This window comes from Hyperolius riggenbachi, chromosome 1, assembly GCF_040937935.1.
Source record: "Hyperolius riggenbachi isolate aHypRig1 chromosome 1, aHypRig1.pri, whole genome shotgun sequence".
In the NCBI taxonomy this organism is placed as follows: Eukaryota; Metazoa; Chordata; class Amphibia; order Anura; family Hyperoliidae; genus Hyperolius; species Hyperolius riggenbachi.
This window is the reverse complement of record NC_090646.1, coordinates 571,775,566-571,795,385: the sequence shown is the minus strand read 5'-3', so window position 1 is coordinate 571,795,385 and position 19,820 is coordinate 571,775,566. Positions and strand designations below refer to the sequence as shown.

At 43.5% G+C, this 19,820-nt stretch overlaps 1 protein-coding gene across 1 annotated transcript; it reads right to left on the bottom strand.

Moving 5' to 3' along the window:
- Positions 1-476: 476 nt before the first annotated feature.
- On the bottom strand, positions 477-19,362 carry CCNH (cyclin H). Its single transcript, XM_068271694.1, has 9 exons — positions 19,187-19,362; positions 16,429-16,551; positions 12,252-12,325; positions 10,000-10,210; positions 8,745-8,908; positions 6,038-6,108; positions 5,652-5,763; positions 4,290-4,350; positions 477-670 (listed from the first exon to the last, which is right to left on the bottom strand). The coding sequence occupies exons 1-9, from the start codon at positions 19,301-19,303 to the stop codon at positions 632-634; spliced, it is 972 nt and encodes a 323-aa protein (XP_068127795.1). The 5' UTR covers positions 19,304-19,362; the 3' UTR covers positions 477-631.
- Between the last annotated feature and the right edge of the window lie 458 nt (positions 19,363-19,820).

Here is a 19,820-nt window from a genome sequence, read left to right as displayed (position 1 = left end):
AGCAGGCTCTTATGTGCATTTACTGCAGAAACGCAGTCTGTCATTACGTGCATTAACTGCTGATTCTTATGTGCATTTACTGGTGAAAGGCTACCTGTCATTATGTGCGTTTACTTCATTTTTTTTTTCCATGTAACTACGTTAGCTGGTACAACTACATTACAGTTAGCCCCGCCCACATGACATGACCACGCCCAATTTAAATTCCCCCCTCCCCCCCCCCCCCCCCCGAGCCCGGCCTGCCGGCCCTCGTGCCCCCTTTGAGCCCCCCCAAAAATCTGAAGCTGGAGCCGCCACTGGGGGACTCAAGGTGCACACACACCTCAGACCATAGTCTTTGGAAGATGAAAGATCACAGACCAATTTTACCCCAGTTTTTACTGTTTCATTGCCTCTGCTCAATGACACCTTCACTGAAGTATGCTAGAGCTCAATCATATTGAAATTTCTCCATACTCAACAACAAGCTACAGAAATGAATTGTAAAATTTTATTTTAAGGTCGTTTTTCACAATATAAAAAAAAAATTTAAGCAAATAATTACCCAATTAAAGGACTGACTACCAGAAACCATATAGAAAATATACATTATGTACAAAATTATAGCAGCGCAGGGCAAAGAATACTCTCACTATAAAGAATCCACCAAATCATCATCACTCCAGTCCTCCTGAAAAGAAAAAAAAGTTAGTTTAAAATTTTCAAGATTAACAGCAAAAACAAAACAAAAAACAAAAAAAACCAAAACCCACCACCATTAATTTCAAATCATCGATACATTTTTAGTATTTTAACAAGCTTTATTATGCTACTGTAACATACTGGTGCAAGTGTGTATGATGGTGTGTACATCAAAAAAGGGCACCTGAAAATTGTGGTGCTCAGAAAAGCTGATAGTAATATTATCAATATACTACTATTATAGCGAGGGAATAGAATATACACACACACACACACACACACACACACACACACACACACACACACACACACACACTATAGGGAACGCAACAGACACTGAACATCGCCTTTGGCTAAAGCTGGCCATAAGCAGTCACTATTCAACTGAGTCCGACCTTTTGCAACCCCATGGACCATGGCAAGCCAGGCGTGTACATATAATAAAGCCACCGGGAAATTTGGGCACAGGGGAAACCTCCATGTCGCCATGGGCTCAGGGGGTAAGACGTAATTTAGTTGCCTATTGCTGGTGGCTAAATTATGCTGTTTAAGTCATTTGGGCTCAGTCTTTTGACAGCGCTCAGACAGTACTATCTGAGTGCCACTGTAGCTGTAACTCCTATTAAGGCCTACGGTGGCGACAAAATCTCTGTTGCTGTTTTTCTGTTTGGTGACAGCGCTGTAACAAGGGAACCATGAGAGGAGTGGTTAGGCTCTATAGGACCCAGAGCCTTCCCTCTCCATAGGAGATTATCTGTTTTTTTGTTTTAGGTTCAGTTAAAGAAGAACTTCAGCCTAAACAAACATACTGTCATTAAGTTACATTAGTTATGTTAATTAAAATAGATAGGAAATATATCTTACCCACCCTGTTTTAAAAAAAACAGGCAAATGTTTGATTTCATGATGGCAGCCATCTTTTTGGTTGAAAGGAGGTGACAGGGAGCAGGATACACAATTCCAAATGTCCTGAGTAGAGATGGCCCAGCCTTGGAGAACTCATGGAGCAGCACATGATCAGTTTGATCAGCTGATAGATTTGTAAGCCTCTGATTTGCTGAGATGACTTCCTGGTTTAACACATGATCATGAGCAGCAAATCAGAGGCTTACAAATCTATCAGCTGATCAAACTGATCATGTGCTTCTCCATGAGTTCTCCAAGGCTGGGCCATCTCTAGTCCTGAGCACCTCTCCCAGTTGCTAGGCAATGTGAACAACATAGGAAATCCCATCACGCTCTGCACAGCATCAGGGAAAATGGGTGGAGCTTACCTAAAAATGCAGCTAAAAATGATGCTTTGGTAAGAAAAACAAAGTTCTGATGCTGTGAAACTGTTAAAGAAACACCAAGCCTTTTCAGTTCTGCCGAGTAGATTTTTAACCTTCACGTTAAACTGTAGAGAGCTTTGGGGGCCACCAGAAATGGCTCGGCAGGCAGCATTTGGCCCCCAGGCCAGATTTTGGACATCCCTGCTGTAAGGCGGAACAGAGACCTCCCTCATCTTTTGTTTTATTGTCGTGTTTTTCATTTGAATAAAATTTAAATAGCAATGAATGTGCCCTCCACTGTTTTTTTTTACTTGAAGCATAGATTTCTACCACACACAGCAGCATGGATTTTCACTCAATTTCATCAGGGAATCTATTGCAAAGTCCATCGAAGCACAGGGCTGCACTGATAGATGCAGCACTATAGTCTGTTTGGGCTAAAACCCACTAGCAGTCTTTTCTAAGCGTTAGTGATTTGAAAAAGCTCTCACTAATGCAATGCTATGGGGGATTTAAAAAAGTAAATAAAAAAAAGACACTCAAGTGGGATCAAACCCATAGCACTACATTAGCAAGAGCTTTTCAAATCACAACTGCTTAGTAACCGCTTAGTAATGTACTGCTAGCTGGGTTTCAGGCCTCCATCTACCTCCTCTCCCCGATCAACCTACAATTTCCATCCAGAATATTAATCCTGCCTGATAGATACTTTGTATCATTTTTGGCCAAAATCGATAGTTAATCCATTGGACATTTTAAAGAATATGAATTCCTATACAATTCGATCAGAGTGATCCAAGCTGCAGAAGACACATGGAAATGTGTGCTCCATTTATAATTTTGTGTGATTTTACATTCTGTACGAGAAACATAGGTGGAGGACTATTATTACTGTCAGACAACTAGTATTTTCAATGTAGGATCTGCAATTACAGCTTCCATGATTCTTTTATGATTGGTTTATTTTAAAATGGCCATGTGTGAGAGGAGGATCCCACTGACTGAATCACAAGTAGTAAGTTCACCTGCCTTGCTAATCAGACATACATAGTGCTGACAATGGAGGAGGGGAGAGGGGGGGAAAGGCCCACCTATGTAAACATGGAGTGGTGAGATGTGTGGGGAGTACAGGCAGTCCCCCACTAACAAACAGGTTCCGTTTCAGGAGGTTGTTTGTAAGTTGGATCTGAGTATGGCAAGTCAAGCGTTATACACACAAGAATGTTAGGATACATTGCAACAGTATAAATAAAGTATAATACTGTCATAAAATGAGATAAAGGCCACCACTAATATGAAAAATATTTAGCAAAACAGATCAATGAAAAAAGTGTAGGGTTTGAAGGCCTAGTACAAGCCAATCAGGTAAATATAAAATGTAACTAATGTAATTACAATACATCAAAATTATACAATATGCAGCCTAACACGTTTCGTAGCTATTCTGCTACTTCCTCAGAGGCATATAATTGCAAGTAGATGTTCATGAAGATCCTGAAACTGTAATTACATAGTGGTTAACATGCCTGGCCTTTTATCTGCTATACTAAAATTTATGTTTTATATGCACCTAACTGACTGGTACCAGGCCTTCAAACCCTACACTTTTTTCTTTGATCTGTTTTGACAGTATAACAGTTTATACCACGGGTCAGGAACCTTTTTGGCTGAGAGCCAAGAACGCCACATATTTTAAAACTGTAATAACAAATTTAATGCAAGTTGTAAGTAGAAGATTATCTGTACTGAACTTTAAAACATTAAACTTTAATGGTATGGTGTGGGCAGTTCATAACACCTTTGTCATTCAGCAATTGCATCTGGTTCTTTTAACAAATGGGGACTACATATTCCAAAACCATTCTCCCAATTGGTATATGAAACACTTCCAAATGAGGTGGTTTTTTAGGGTGGAAACAATGCCTTTGTTTTTTTTGTGGTGAAACTCTACCAAGTTATTTGCATTTTTAGCCCAACCGCTGCCTAATTGTGTATTTTCTGAGGAAACTTCCACAACTGTGTGATTTGGGGGAAACATTGCCACATACATGTGTCTTTGTAAGGGAAACAAAGCGGGTGAGCAAAAACACAAAAAAAAATAAAAATTGTATATCGGTCTTTGCTTTGTATGGGTATCCCACTACTGGTACCGCGAGAAGTTATTTTATTAGAGCTGGCTCTCCAACACTCCATGAAGTTGGACAGCACGGACTTACATGTTTTCCATCATGTAAAGGTGGAACATTTAACAAAGTAGTGGAATCATCTACCTTTAACTGTCTGGTACCAATTGACTTTTTTTTTTTTACATTTGACAAAATTAAAATGTGTGCAAACCTCTTCTGTTTTTGGCTTTTTGGATATATAATCATCATCTTCATAACCTTTTCGCTTCCTCCTAAAAAGAAATAAATAGAGTCTTAGTATGCCTTTACTGTATCACATTTTGATACAAAACCATTTTCTGTGGCTACTGCATTTTGGGGGGGGGGGGGGGGGGGAGTTTTCACTAAGGCGGTGTTCCCACTTGAGCTGAGAACTGCCATTTTTTTTTGACCGTTCTTGCAAAACAGTGAACGCCTCCTATTTTATCAAATCGGAGCCGTTCACACTTGTCACTATGCAACGGATCTGTGGGAGCTGTTGAGGTAAGAAGGCTGCACTAAGGCCTGGTGCACGCCATTCTGATCAACAAATAATCAGCTCACAATTTATCAGATTGTTCAGTGATTAGAATAATATTTTTCTGTTGATCGAATGGCCATGACTTATAAACAGCTATTTTAACAGGGATGATTCTGAAGACATAAAAGTTGTTGAGGTCTTCAGATTCCCTCCATGATTAAAAACGGACCACATGCAACTGGCTTTACTGGGCATGAAGTGATTGGATATGCTGGTAAAAATAAATTTATCTTACACATATAGATGTATAAACACTGAATCCATGTTAACCATATTCCTTGTTTCTAACCCAATAGTAGGCCTGAACGATAAAATGGCATTTAAAACCGAAATATCACCAAGATCATAATTTCGGAATAATCAAAGCGGCGATTTTCGCGATGACGTCATTTCTGCATGGGAAAAGTTTGAAGAAGCGGCTTCAAACTTCCACCAAGTCCCGGCGCGTGTGGCCCGCAGCATCGGCCGTGTTGGCCATACCTTCCGCACAAATCCAAACGCTGTCCGCCCTCTCTCGCCATCTGCCAGCTCTTGTGCACGACATACTTCATAGTTCCTGAATGTCGCATGAGTATGCCATGAATTAGAGCCTGCAGGAGGTGAAGTGGATAGACACAAATCGCTGGACTCGTGCTGGAAGGTATGTCCAGCACTACTTCAAACTTGGGGGACAAAGGGGGCACAGAGAATCACAGAGTGGGCACAGAGGCGAGAGAGAGGGGGCGCAGAGAGAGACACAGAAGGGGGCACAGAGAGAGACAAAGGGAGAAAGAGGGTGCACAAAGAGGGACAGAGAGGCACAGAGGCGAGAGAGAGGGGGCGCAGAGAGAGACACAGAAGGGGGCAAAGAGAGAGACAAAGGGAGAAACAGAGGGTGCACAAAGAGGGACAGAGAGGCACAGAGGGGGAACAAACAGGCACAGACACGGAACAAAGCTTGATTTGAAGGAAATCGAATTGAATCGTTCAGGCCTACCCAGTAGTACATTTATGTAGCCATTCCCTACTACTCACACATTAACTACAGAGGAAACTTCACTGCTGTGGCATTTCTCCAGCTTCTTCTCTATCACAGCAACATCTTCAGGCCTGGGAGGCTCATATTTCGACACCAGTATCTTCAGACCTATATGAGAAATTGTTAAACATTCTTAGAAGTGTCTTGAGGACATGGTGACCATTTATGGGACATCCTCATACAGTTTGAAATGGTGTAAGAAGCATGCATCTGTAATTAACTGCAGTCCCCTCATATACAGAATGTCAATTCCCTTAAAGATTCAACCCCCTCTGTACAGTACAACAAAAAGCCAAAACCTATTTCTCCAGCTAAACTACATTACCAATATGAGCAGAACAAATTGCAGGACTGTATAAGGGAAAAAGAAGATTGCACATACGTTTCATTGCATCCAGTAATCGTGTCATCGCTTCTCGATCGTCTTTTAGAGAGAGACACTCCAACAAATAACTACAAATCAAAAATAAAAAGTTTTTGCTAGTATGTTGGATTGAAAAACATAAGCCAATTACCTACAGGGAGTGCAAAATTATTAGGCAAGTTGTATTTTTGAGGAATAATTTTATTATTGAACAACAACCATGTTCTCAATGAACCCAAAAAACTCATTAATATCAAAGCTGAATATTTTTGAAAGTAGTTTTTAGTTTGTTTTTAGTTTTAGCTATTTTAGGGGGATATCTGTGTGTGTAGGTGACTATTACTGTGCATAATTATTAGGCAACTTAACAAAAAACAAATATATACCCATTTCAATTATTTATTTTTACCAGTGAAACCAATATAACATCTCAACATTCACAAATATACATTTCTGACATTCAAAAACAAATCAGTGACCAATATAGCCACCTTTCTTTGCAAGGACTGTCAGTGTTTTGATCTGTTCACCATCAACATTGCGTGCAGCAGCAACCACAGCCTCCCAGACACTGTTCAGAGAGGTGTACTGTTTTCCCTCCTTGTAAATCTCACATTTTATGATGTACCACAGGTTCTCAATGGGGTTCAGATCTGGTGAACAAGGAGGCCATGTCATTAGTTTGTCTTCATTTATACCCTTTCTTGCCAGCCACGCTGTGGAGCACTTGGACGCATGTGATGGAGCATTGTCCTGCATGAAAATCATGTTTTTCTTAAAGGATGCAGACTTCTTCCTGTACCACTGCTTGAAGAAGGTGTCTTCCAGAAACTATCAGAAGGACTGGGAGTTGAGCTGGACTCCATCCTCAACCCGAAAAGGCCCCACAAGCTCATCTTTGATGATAACAGCCCAAACCAGTACTCCACCTCCACCTTGCTGGCGTCTGAGTCGGACTGGAGCTCTCTGCCCTTTACCAATCCAGCCATGGGCCCATCCATCTGGCCCATCAAGACTCACTCATTTCATCAGTCCATAAAGCCTTAGAAAAATCAGTCTTGAGATATTTCTTGGCCCAGTCTTGACGTTTTAGCTTGTGTGTGTTGTTCAGTGGTGGTCATCTTTCAGCTTTTTCTTACCTTGGCCATGTCTCTGAGTATTGCACACCTTGTGCTTTTGGGCACTCCAGTGATGTTGCAGCTCTGAAATACGGCCAAACTGGTGGCAAGTGGCATCTTGGCAGCTACACGCTTGACTTTTCTCAGTTCATGGGCAGTTATTTTGCACCTTGGTTTTTCCACACGCTTCTTGCGACCCTGTTGACTATTTTGAATGAAACGCTTGATTGTTCGATGATCACGCTTCAGAAGCTTTGCAATTTTAAGAGTGCTGCATCCCTCTGCAAGATATCTCACTATTTTTGACTTTTCTGAGCCTGTCAAGTCCTTCTTTTGACCCATTTTGCCAAAGGAAAGGAAGTTGCCTAATAATTATGCACACCTGATATAGGGTGGTGATGTCATTAGACCACACCCCTTCTCATTACAGAGATGCACATCACCTAATATGCTTAATTGGTAGTAGGCTTTCGAGCCTATACAGCTTGGAGTAAGACCACATGCATAAAGAGGATGATGTGGTCAAAATACTCATTTGCCTAATAATTCTGCACTCCCTGTATTTGTAAAAAAAAAGACAAAGAGAGAGCTTTGTTAAAAACCAGCCTGAAGTAAACTTTCACTTAATATCCTCTCTGCCACTATCTAAATAACATGGTTAATGTAGTCATCTCACCTTTCTGTCATTTATACTTGTTTTTCGCATGCCTCTCCCCACATGAAAATTCACATTTAAACTAATGTAAGTCAATGGGCTATTTCACACTTCAATGCAATTTTCATTTGCAGGGTGGGAAAAAATTATACATACCTGAGGCTTCCTCCAGCCCCTTCAGGCTGATCAGCACCTTGCCATCTTCCCACACCGAGAGGATCCACTGCTAGGCAGGACAGTAATTTCTCCAGTCGTTTGGGCGGGGGGGAGTGGGAAGGGAGACTGTGCATGCCCTTCGCCAGGAGCGTTCTGCACCTGTGCTGTACTATTCACGGTTGCTCTCATGAGTAATTACCCGTGATTCAAATGAGGCTTAATTGGCGCAAGTGTGCGGCGAGGATACAAGGGTTTATTTACCCATAATTCCGCCGTCCGCACTTAATTCCAAACAGCTTGCATGCGTCCCATTGGTCCACGCCGGCGCACTTCCTCCTTCCGGCTTGAAGGAGGAAGTGTGCTGTGGTGAGGCTTGCAACGCGACCAATAGGACGCGTGCAAGCTGTTTGTAAGGCAGGGCGGATGGCGGAATTATGGGTAAATAATTCCTTGTATCTCCGCCGCACCCCTGCGCTAATTAAGCCTCATTTGAATCACGGGTAATCACTCGTGATAACAACCCTGGTACTACTATCCAACTGGCTAATTTGGTGGACCGCCTAGCAGAGGATCCAGGCAGCCTGGGAGGACGGAGAGCCTCAGGTATGTATATTTTTTTTCTCTGTGGTCTCAGGTTTCCTTTAAACAGAATGTTGTCTCTTGAAGACATCACTATTCTTTCATCTATGTATATTTTTTTCTCATTGCCTCAGGTACGCTTTAAATTTCAGTGTCAGAATGATAGACTATGAAAGCCGTAACGGTGACCCTGTCATAATGATACAAGGCAACATACCTCTCCATGTTAAGCCCTGCTCTTGATGCACTAGAGAGGACAGCAGTGAGAGCCATCACTGATGGTGTGAACATCAGGCCGGCGTCAGTCAGGGAGGCTCGAGTCAGGAAATCATCCGCCGTTTTCCGCAAGGTCTCTGGATTTTCTAGCATTGGATAACGTGTCTGAAAAAGTGAGCAATCAGTCTATTGTGACGGGATTAGAATGTGCAACATTGCCTATATCGCATGATCAGATTGGGCAGCATACCACAGTGCAGCCACAGGCCTCTTTGATGAACTCCAACCTGTATGGTTTGGGAAGTTTCCTTGGTACACACTTTCTATTATAAAGGAACTGTGAGGTGGAAACAAACTCACCACCGGAATGAAGCTGATGGCAGGTTTGTCAGAGAAAACGCAGTTCTCACAGGGGAAAAAGTCCCGCAGCTAATGAAAATACTCATACTCCATGACATTAGTCCTAAGACTAATTAAAGTGTACCAGAGCTGTCACAAAGATTTGATACTTACCCGCAGCATAAGCTCATCTGAGTCCCACACCGTCCGCTATTCAGCTGCGATCAGCCCCGGTAACAGGCTCAGTTGGGCCCAGTCTGGGTCTTCTACGCGTGCACGGACCTCCCATACATGCACAGTACACCCAGTCTGGACCCGACTGAGCTGTACCATGGCTGATCGCGGCTGAACAGCAGACCGCGGGAGCACAGGGTGGGACTAAAACGAGCGTATGCTGCTGGAGGAAGCTGCGGGTGAGTTTCAAATCTTTGTTATGCGACAGCTCTGGTTTCCTTTAAAATTCAGCCTTGGATGCACAGTCTTGGGGGTAAAGAGATAACACAGCAGCTCCTTCCTGATCTGCATAATGATGATATTTGAGGGTAGGGAGGGAACCCCCAAACTACCTTTGTGCCAAATTTCAGCTCTCCAGACCCGCTGGTTGACTGCTGAGATATGTGGACTTAAATATGGAGTAGCATAATATAATACTGTGATCAGACACAGCTCCAGCATAACAGCCTAGTAGAGAGCGGAGATATACCAGTAGGCAGAAATAGCTGAAAGTAACACAATGTGAAAACCAGTCCGTTTCATACTGAAAATTGTGGCAAAATGTTGCCGTGTTTGCAATTCTTGTTCAGAATCGCTCCCTGAAAGAGAATTACAAATAAAATTGTGGCACCAGAGCAGTGATTTTGCAGCGATTTTCAATGTGAATCAGATGTGCAAGGAACCAAACCCAGGAGTTTCAGCACCTTTAAATCAATCAAGTATCCTTCAAATGGTCGATAAGGGTTGTGCACAATCAGATGGAAGTTCAGCTGCTGGATTAGCAGGAGTTCATATTCCAGGATCTGTTCCAGAATCTTCTCCTGAGCTGCAGGACTGTCTGGTAGATTACCAACAAACTGCACACTGGACACATTGAATTCATCCACTTTACAAGCCAGGAAAGCACAAGTCAGCCTAAAGTTAGAGCACAAAACATACAGCATTTTGTAAGAAAGTATTAGTATGCAGTAAGTAAATCAGAGATTGTAGGCTATTTCAACAGTTAATGAAGCCATACATCAGGCGACTAGGCAGCCGATTTAGAATAATCGGATAAAATTTGGTGCCACCAAGTACATTCCCGATAGACAATGCGTCCAATTCGGGCTGAAATAGGTGCATATATCAGTGGGACATGCTGCAAGATGTCGGGCCGACTGGCTCGGGATGAGTGACGGAAGTGACAGAACCCCTGTGCTGTTCCCCTAATGTATGAATGTGTGTGCTGTGCAATACAGAGAGGAAGAGAATCAGCACTGCTAAGCTTTGCTTTTATTCCAGGGTGAAGCGTACATGAAGTCCATTACATACAGTAAAAGGCTGACATACCAGTGTATCCGGAGTGGTGCAGTATAGGTGGGTGCTGGGTACAGATAGCCTTACGGACGTTTCACGCGACAACACGCTTCTAAGGAGGCTGTGATGTAAATGAGTGTGCATTTGTACATTATGTGTCCTGTGTCGAGGTGCCCGTCTGTCTTCTGCATCCGCCGTTCTTCTGGTAACCCCATACACACCGCTGGTGTGTAACGTCACACTCCACGCGCGTCTATGAGAGCGCAGCGGCTTCAGAAGATGGATGGGCACCACGACACAGGACAGTTAATGCATAAATGCACACACATTTATACATTAGGGGAACAGTGGCGAGGTAGTGGATGCAACAAGCTCGGCCGGCCCGAGAGATTCCATGCTGGGATTGATCGGGAATATGCCTGTGGTGTATGGGCAGCCAACAGATCTCTCTCTAATCAGGTTTGATCAAAGATAGAGATTTGTCTCTTGGTCGAATCTGCCTATTGTTGCTAGATATATGGCCACCTTTATACAAAAGCCTTCAAAGATCAGAGTGCAACATAGGAAAAAGATGTGTACTTTCTCATTTTTGTTTTATTTTTATCCGACATGAGGATATGTGGAAGTGATCAGCACAGGCAGGGGTAGCCAGGCAGGGGTAGCCCAAATGCGCCCTTGTAATATTTATATTATATGTAAACCCTTTGTGAGTGGCCATCCATATAAAACACTGCACCTTTCATTTAAGAAGAGCTGCTAACAGTGTAACATGCCCAATGTATCTCTATGAGAATGAGCATAGAGCTGCATTGTAGAGCACATACCAGTAGAAAAGCTACATGTGCATATTATATGATGCAGCGTGGTCCCGCAAGGGATCAAGGTGTCAGACTAGGGGGACGATTCACAAAACCGTGCTATGACAAATAGCACACCTTATCAAAGATATCACACCTGATCAACGTTAGCACGCCTTATCAGAGTAGCGCAGCGAGCTCTATGAACTTATGCCTGCTAATTGGCAATGGCACTCACCTTGCCCTGAGCCCCTGCGGGTTCGTAGCGCTCGCTATGCTACTCTGATAAGGCATGTTAACTTTGATAAGGGGTGATACCTTTGATAAGGTGTGCTATTTGTCATAGCACGGTTTAGTGAATTAACCCCTATGTCCGAAACCTGGATCAGAGGGACCAAATGCCATGCCGGAATAGATCTGATGGCGGTTCAGGCAGCGGCAGCTATTATGCTTCTTATAGGACACAGCACCACATCAGGAGCTGGGGAGATCGGTCCAGTGTCAAACTTCAGAAAGGGTTAATTCATAAACTTGTCTAATGCACTAAGCCTACATTCACATTGAAAGCTGCGTTATGTTCCCTGTAAAAAATAAAAACGCAATGCAATGTAACAAGAAGGCAAACCACACGTTATGCATACAGTCAATGAAAAGTATGCTTTACTGCCTGTTAACGCATGCCTTATGCGGTTACCCACTGCATGCAGTGTGTTGGGGATACTGTAGTGCATTGGGTCCCTGGGAATGTTGCACAGGCTTACTATTACAGTGCAACCTTCTGCAATAATATGCCACTATAAAGTCACAATACACCAGTATAAACAGACATCCACTGCACAATATTTTTGCATTGTAAAACTTACATTATTATTCGTGGGTGATGCTCCATAACTGAATTGTTCAGGTAAAATCGTTTGAAATACATACAGGCTGTGCCCTAGAGGGAAAAAAAAAGTATTTACTGTATATTGTAGAATCAATAATATACAAAATGTGTGAAACACAAAGGCTTAATTTGTTATATTTGTACAGAAAAGGGAAGTATATATGATCTGTTCATGGCAAGACCAGAAGTGAGAGGGATACGGCAGCTGACGTATTTAATTTTAAACAATATCAGTTGCCTGACGGTTCTTAACCTCTGCCTGTAATACTTTTAGCCATAGGCCCTGAACAACTATGCAGATTACGTTAACAAACATATAAACAAGTTTACCTGAATGCTTGTTTCAAGTATGTGATTCAGACACTACTGCAGCCAGCCAGGCAACTGGTTTAAGAAGAAATAGAAATGGCAGCCTCCAAAATCACTCTCGCTTCAGGTGACCTTTATAACACAGGGCTGTGGAGTCAGTACAAAAATCCTCAGTTTAGGATTTCACCAATTCTGACTCCCTAACTTGCATATAACAATCTTGTTGATAGAAAATATGTAACAAAGGCATTTCATCACTGCCAAAGCTTAGGAATTTCAACGTGAGTATAATAAGATTCAACGGAGCCCCATAACAACCGGGTCCCAGTGTGTAGCCCCGCCACCTGGTAGAAATAGGCCTCTACCTTTTTTATATTCGACACAGAAAAAGGCCAGGACCATTTTCTGCAAGGGGGCATATCTTTGCACAGGAATCCAGCTGATTCAGGGTCCCAGTAAATCTTATTAAAACAGACAATGCGTTGGGGCATACTAACTTTTAAGCATTAGCTTACCTCTGTTTTTTTATGTACACCAGAGATGCATTTTAAAGAGACACCGAAGCGGAAAAAATAAATAAATTATGATATAATGATTTGTATGTGTAATACAGCTAAGAAATAAAACATTAGGAGCAGAGACATACGTCTAATATTGTTTCCAGTACAGGATGAAACTCCAGTTATCTATTCAAAAGAGCCACTCAGCTCCATGACTTTCAAAGTCACAGAGAGCTCTGTCTTCTGAAACTTATCTCAAGTCTCTGTCAATGTATTTTTTTTTCTCTGCAGAGAAGGGTTCAAAAGTTCACCAGCCTGCTCTGTAAAATCATTTAGAATGCTGATTAGTGTGTAAACTGCAAATATTAGAGAATGATGCAATGTTATAAAAAAAAAACAAAAAAAAAAACAAAACAAAAAAAACCTATATAACAAAATAAAAATGACAAGATTTTTTTTACTACTAATGGTCTAGTAATTATCTGTACTACACAACCAATTCATTATAATCATATTTTTTTTCGCTTCAGTGTCTCTTTAAAGGGCAACTGTAACAAGAGAAATATGGAGGCTGCCATATTTATTTCCTTGTAAACAATACCAGTTGCCCGGCAGCACTGCTGGTCTATTTGGCTGCAAAAGTGCCTGAATCACACCAGAAACAAGCATGCAGCTAGTCTTGTCAGATCTGACAATAATGCTTGTTCAGAGTCTTTGCCTAAAAGTATTAGAGGCAGTAGATCAGCAGGACAGCCAGGCAACTAATATTTAAAACAAAATATAGCATACTCTATATCCCTCTTGTTACAGTTGGCCTTTAACTAAACTTAGGATAGAGATGTACAGTAGCTATTAAATTGAAATCAAAACTAGTCCTTGGTAAGAGTATTTGTAAAGGATGCAGAGAGGAACAAGCCCTAGGCAATCTAACCGTGGGAACATCTAATACCTGGTAATCACCATGCAATTTCCCATCAGATTGTGTGTCAAAACGAGCATTTCTGACAGGTCTGATCTGATTTCTGGTCGTTTTTCTGATCAATTTTTTCTACAGAAGTGATCGGAAATTCGATCAGAAAAATTATTGGAAATCAGATTGGATCTTTCAGAAATTCTTGATTTGACCCGAAATCTGGTGTGGTGTGTACCAGGCATAAAAGTGATTTGTAGGTACTCTGCAGAAGAATGAGGGGATTCTTCATCTATTACACATTCTTCATGCACGATCTGAACCAGGTTTATGGGTGACAGATGACACTTCTGCGTTCAACGTGCACAACATTCTCAGTGGATTCCCTGCAGCTCTGTGGGGAGTGCATATGTAGAGTATATTCCTACTGTGTAACTTCATTTGTAGACACCAACCCCAAATTTAAAGGGGAACTGAAGAGGCATACGGGGGCTGCCATATTTATTTCCTTTTAATCAATACCAGTTGCCTGGCAGCCCTGCTGGTCTATTTCTCTGCAGTAGTATCTAAATAACACCAGAAACAAGCATGCAGCTAGTCTTGTCAGATCTGCCTTTAAAGTCTGAAACACCTGATCTGCTGCATGCTTGTTCAGGGGCTATGGCTAATAGTATTAGAAGCAGAGAATCAGCAGGGCTGCCAGGCAACTGGTATTGCTTAAAGAGAATCTGTACTCTGAAATTCTTACAATAAAAAGCATACCATTCTATTCATTATGTGCTCCTGGTCCCCTCTGTGCTGTTTCTGCCATTCTCTGCTGCAAACCTGGCTTGTAATTGCCAGTTTTAGGCAGTGTTTACAAACAAACTAACCAGCTTTTAATAGGCTCAGCTAAGCAGAGTGTGTTAGTCACACAGAGCCTGCAGGGGGTGTGTACAGCTTCTAGCTAATCACAAGCAGCCCTGCACATTCCAGTCTGACTGCCTCAGCCTGACTGTGCCGACTATAGAGAGAAGATTAGATCATATAACAGAGATAACACAGCTACTGTGCAATTAGGAAAAGCTGCAGTAAGCCAGACCACATTAGAAAAGGCATAGGAACTTATAGCATAGAAGAAATAAAGATAAACAATTTGTTACAGAGTCTCTTTAAAAGGAAGTAAACATGACAGCCTCCATATACCTCTCTCTTCAGTTCCCCTTTAACAACATATCAAATTAATTGATTTCATGAACAAAAGGAGTGCATACATTTGCATATAACAATTTCTTAAACCTGCATCTCATTGACCACCCCTACTAGGAACACAATTACACATCAGCTTTTTTTCTTACAACAGATATAAAAATATATTCCTGAGTACACATCAGAAATAGTCACAATCAAATACAACTGCTTTACTGCAGCAGCACAGATAACATGTTGTTTGATTGATTTTATTCATGTCAGGCATGTCCAAAGTCCGGTCCAGGGCCATATGCGGCCCGCTGAGCCATTTCTGGTGGCCCCCAAAGCTCTCTACAGGCCATAGCTGTGGTGCCGCATGCAGGGGCCAGCAACGTGTACAAAGGAAATTGCCACTGGGAGACTTGGGCACAGGATACAGCCAATATACAGCTTACCCTGCTCCTGCACAAGTCCCGGCGGCGCTAATTACTATTCTCCCTCCAGGTCTACGTGGATGTTGGGTAATTATGTAATTCGGCTGCCAGCTATTGCTGGTGGCCGAATTACAGTGTTTCAAAAGTAACTTCAGCTCCATCTTTTGACAGCACCAAAGTTACTCACTGTGCTCCACTATTGCCGTAATTCCTATTAAAGTCTATGGTGGCGCCGGCTGCGCCCAAATCTCCTGCGCTACATTCCTCGTGTTCGCCAGTAACAGTTACTGATTAGCAGCTGCCACTAAGTTAACTGCACACAGCATATGGGTTAACTCCCCTGGACATGTTTTATTTGACAAAAGGTCACAGGCATAGCGAACGTAATGGCAATCAGCATAAATTATGTTTAATTTTGCTAGTTCAGCCCCCTAGTAGTCTCAAGAATGGCGATATGGCCCTAGGCATAAAAAGTATAAACGCCCCTGATTTATGTGGACTAAGCCAGGCATGGGCAAACTTGGCCCTCCAGCTACAAGTCCCACAATGCATTGCAGGAGTCTGACAGCCAGAGTCATGACTGACTCATAAAGGCAAATGAATGCATTGTGGGATTTGTAGTTCCTTAACAGCTGGAGGGCCAAGTTTGCCTATGCCTGGACTAAGCGTGCGTGCGTTTATGACTATTCAACTTTTGTATTTTAATTACAACTTTTATTTATTAGGAGTCAGAGCATTTTGTTTCCGACTACAGGTACCTAAATAAAGTGCTCCAATTCCACAGCTCTCTTTAAAGTGCTGTTCTGTACTTGTAATGTAGTTGCTACTTACCAGGACTGATTTAGGCATTGTAGGCTTGAAAACATTGGAGAAATCCACCAGCTTCTTCTCATAATATTTACAAATGATAAACTCCTCATGAGGCTCCACATTAAATATCTCACACAGGTGTGGCTGCGAAAACAAAAGTACATTACACTCTGGAAAAAAAAAAGCAGGTCTCTTCAAGACACATGGTAGACTGCATATAGCAAATTGTATCTGTGATGTCAGTTTACAAAGTAATACAGGTAGTCCCCAGTTAACGAACGAGATAAGGACTGTAGGTTCGTTCTTAACCTGAATCTGTTCTTAAGTCGGAACAATGTGCCCTGTACCTCCTATGTGCCCCCCCCCCCCTGTGCCCCTAGTGTCCCCCTCTGTCACATCTGCACATGCTTATACAAGTTTAAAACCCATTTTTTCTTTGAATTTTTTAAAATCAAAAACTACAAGTCCAATTTGAAAAGTATTTTTTGGGCTTGTTCAAATGGAAACACTGAGTCCATGCCATTGGTATCGGCAGGGCATTTGTGAGTCCATGCCATTGGTATCGGCAGGGCATTTGTGAGTCCATGCCATTGGTATCGGCAGGGCATTTGTGAGTCCATGCCATTGGTATCGGCAGGGCATTTGTGAGTCCATGCCATTGGTATCGGCAGGGCATTTGTGAGTCCATGCCATTGGTATCGGCAGGGCATTTGTGAGTCCATGCCATTGGTATCGGCAGGGCATTTGTGAGTCCATGCCATTGGTATCGGCAGGGCATTTGTGAGTCCATGCCATTGGTATCGGCAGGGCATTTGTGAGTCCATGCCATTGGTATCGGCAGGGCATTTGTGAGTCCATGCCATTCGTATCGGCAGGGCATTTGTGAGTCCATGCCATTCGTATCGGCAGGGCATTTGTGAGTCCATGCCATTGGTATCGGCAGGGCATTTGTGGGTCCATGCCATTCGTATCGGCAGGGCATTTGTGGGTCCATGCCATTCGTATCGGCAGGGCATTTGTGGGTCCATGCCATTCGTATCGGCAGGGCATTTGTGAGTCCATGCCATTCGTATCGGCAGGGCATTTGTGAGTCCATGCCATTCGTATCGGCAGGGCATTTGTGAGTCCATGCCATTCGTATCGGCAGGGCATTTGTGAGTCCATGCCATTGGTATCGGCTGGGCATTTGTGAGTCCATGCCATTCGTATCGGCAGGGCATTTGTGAGTCCATGCCATTCGTATCGGCAGGGCATTTGTGAGTCCATGCCATTCGTATCGGCAGGGCATTTGTGAGTCCATGCCATTGGTATCGGCAGGGCATTTGTGAGTCCATGCCATTGGTATCGGCAGGGCATTTGTGAGTCCATGCCATTGGTATCGGCAGGGCATTTGTGAGTCCATGCCATTGGTATCGGCAGGGCATTTGTGAGTCCATGCCATTGGTATCGGCAGGGCATTTGTGGGTCCATGCCATTGGTATCGGCAGGGCATTTGTGGGTCCATGCCATTCGTATCGGCTGGGCATTTGTGAGTCCATGCCATTCGTATCGTCTGGGCATTTGTGAGTCCATGCCATTCGTATCGGCAGGGCATTTGTGAGTCCATGCCATTCGTATCGGCAGGGCATTTGTGAGTCCATGCCATTCGTATCGGCAGGGCATTTGTGAGCCCATGCCATTCGTATCGGCAGGGCATTTGTGGGTCCATGCCATTGGTATCGGCTGGGCATTTGTGAGTCCATGCCATTCATATCGGCAGGGCATTTGTGGGTCCATGCCATTGGTATCGGCTGGGCATTTGTGAGTCCATGCCATGCATATCGGCAGGGCATTTGTGAGTCCATGCCATTCGTATCGGCAGGGCATTTGTGAGTCCATGCCATTCGTATCGGCTGGGCATTTGTGGGTCCATGCCATTGGTATCGGCAGGGCATTTGTGGGTCCATGCCATTCATATCGGCAGGGCATTTGTGGGTCCATGCCATTCATATCGGCAGGGCATTTGTGGGTCTATGCCATTCATATCGGCAGGGCATTTGTGAGTCCATGCCATTCATATCGGCAGGGCATTTGTGAGTCCATGCCATTCATATCGGCAGGGCATTTGTGGGTCCACGCCATTCATATCGGCAGGGCATTTGTGAGTCCACGCCATTCGTATCGGCAGGGCATTTGTGAGTCCACGCCATTCATATCGGCAGGGCATTTGTGAGTCCACGCCATTCGTATCGGCAGGGCATTTGTGAGTCCATGCCATTCATATCGGCTGGGCATTTGTGAGTCCACGCCATTCATATCGGCAGGGCATTTGTGAGTCCATGCCATTCATATCGGCAGGGCATTTGTGAGTCCACGCCATTCATATCGGCAGGGCATTTGTGAGTCCACGCCATTCATATCGGCAGGGCATTTGTGAGTCCACGCCATTCATATCGGCAGGGCATTTGTGAGTCCACGCCATTCATATCGGCAGGGCATTTGTAAGTCGCGCGTTCGTAAGTCGGTGACTACCTGTACAAGAATTGGTGAAGTGATCCATTGCTTCTTATTAAGGTCTTACCAAAAGAAACTGATAAAACCATACAACTCTCTCTCTCTCTTCTAGGGAAAGAACAAAGGTCGTTCTAAATTTTATCACCTTGTCACCACAATTTAAAGCATAACACTGGCCAGTGACCAGTGAGAGGACACCAGCAGATGAGGCTTCCCCTGGTGTCTGGCAGATGAGAGGCTTCCCCTAGTGCCTGCCTGGCAGATGAGGCTGGTGAGCAGGCTTTACCTTTACTGCGGCTCGCACCCGGGCCCGGTAGCGGCTGTTGGCCTGTCCTCTGAGCCGCAGCAGCTCCTCCTCGCTGGAGAAGGTCCAGTGTCTCTTCTGGGTGCTGATGTGATACATGATTACATGCTGCTGTCTGTCTGCCGCACGGCTCACATGTTACACGTCACTAGCTGGCGGAGACATTATACGTCATGTGACGTCAGAGAACTAGGCGTGCTTAGGTTACGCACTAGTAGGCAGACTGTGTGGAGGGATCGTGCTATTCTGCTTCTGTCGGCACACACGCGAATGAAGTGTTGGGTGCGATATTGGGCGATTCTGGCAGATTATCAGGGGATGTATACCCAGCTCATATTATCTTCCGCTGTAGCGCTGAAGCGGATAGCTTCCACTCTTTGCATCTCTGGGTCCCCAGCATGAATTTTAGCCAGTGCACTGCATGGAGTTTGTATAGTTGCGCTTAACTCCCAACTTTTTGAGATGAGAAAGAGGGACAGTTGGGAGCTATGGTTGCGTGCCTTTCTTGTGGACACTGTCACCTTATTATCACTACTATTGGGTAGTGAGCTCCACTAAGGGACTATATACAAGACAATATACTTTGTACAGCGTTGCGAAAAATGTTGGCACTATA

Coding starts and splice junctions, on each gene's coding strand:
- CCNH (XM_068271694.1), bottom strand. CDS start 19,303: ATGTATCACATCAGCACCCAGAAGAGACACTGGACCTTCTCCAGCGAG. Junction 10,211..12,251: donor CATCACCCACGAATAATAAT/GTAAGTTTTACA, acceptor CTCTAACTTTAG/GCTGACTTGTGCTTTCCTGG. Junction 6,109..8,744: donor GCAGGGCTTAACATGGAGAG/GTATGTTGCCTT, acceptor TTTGATTTGTAG/TTATTTGTTGGAGTGTCTCT.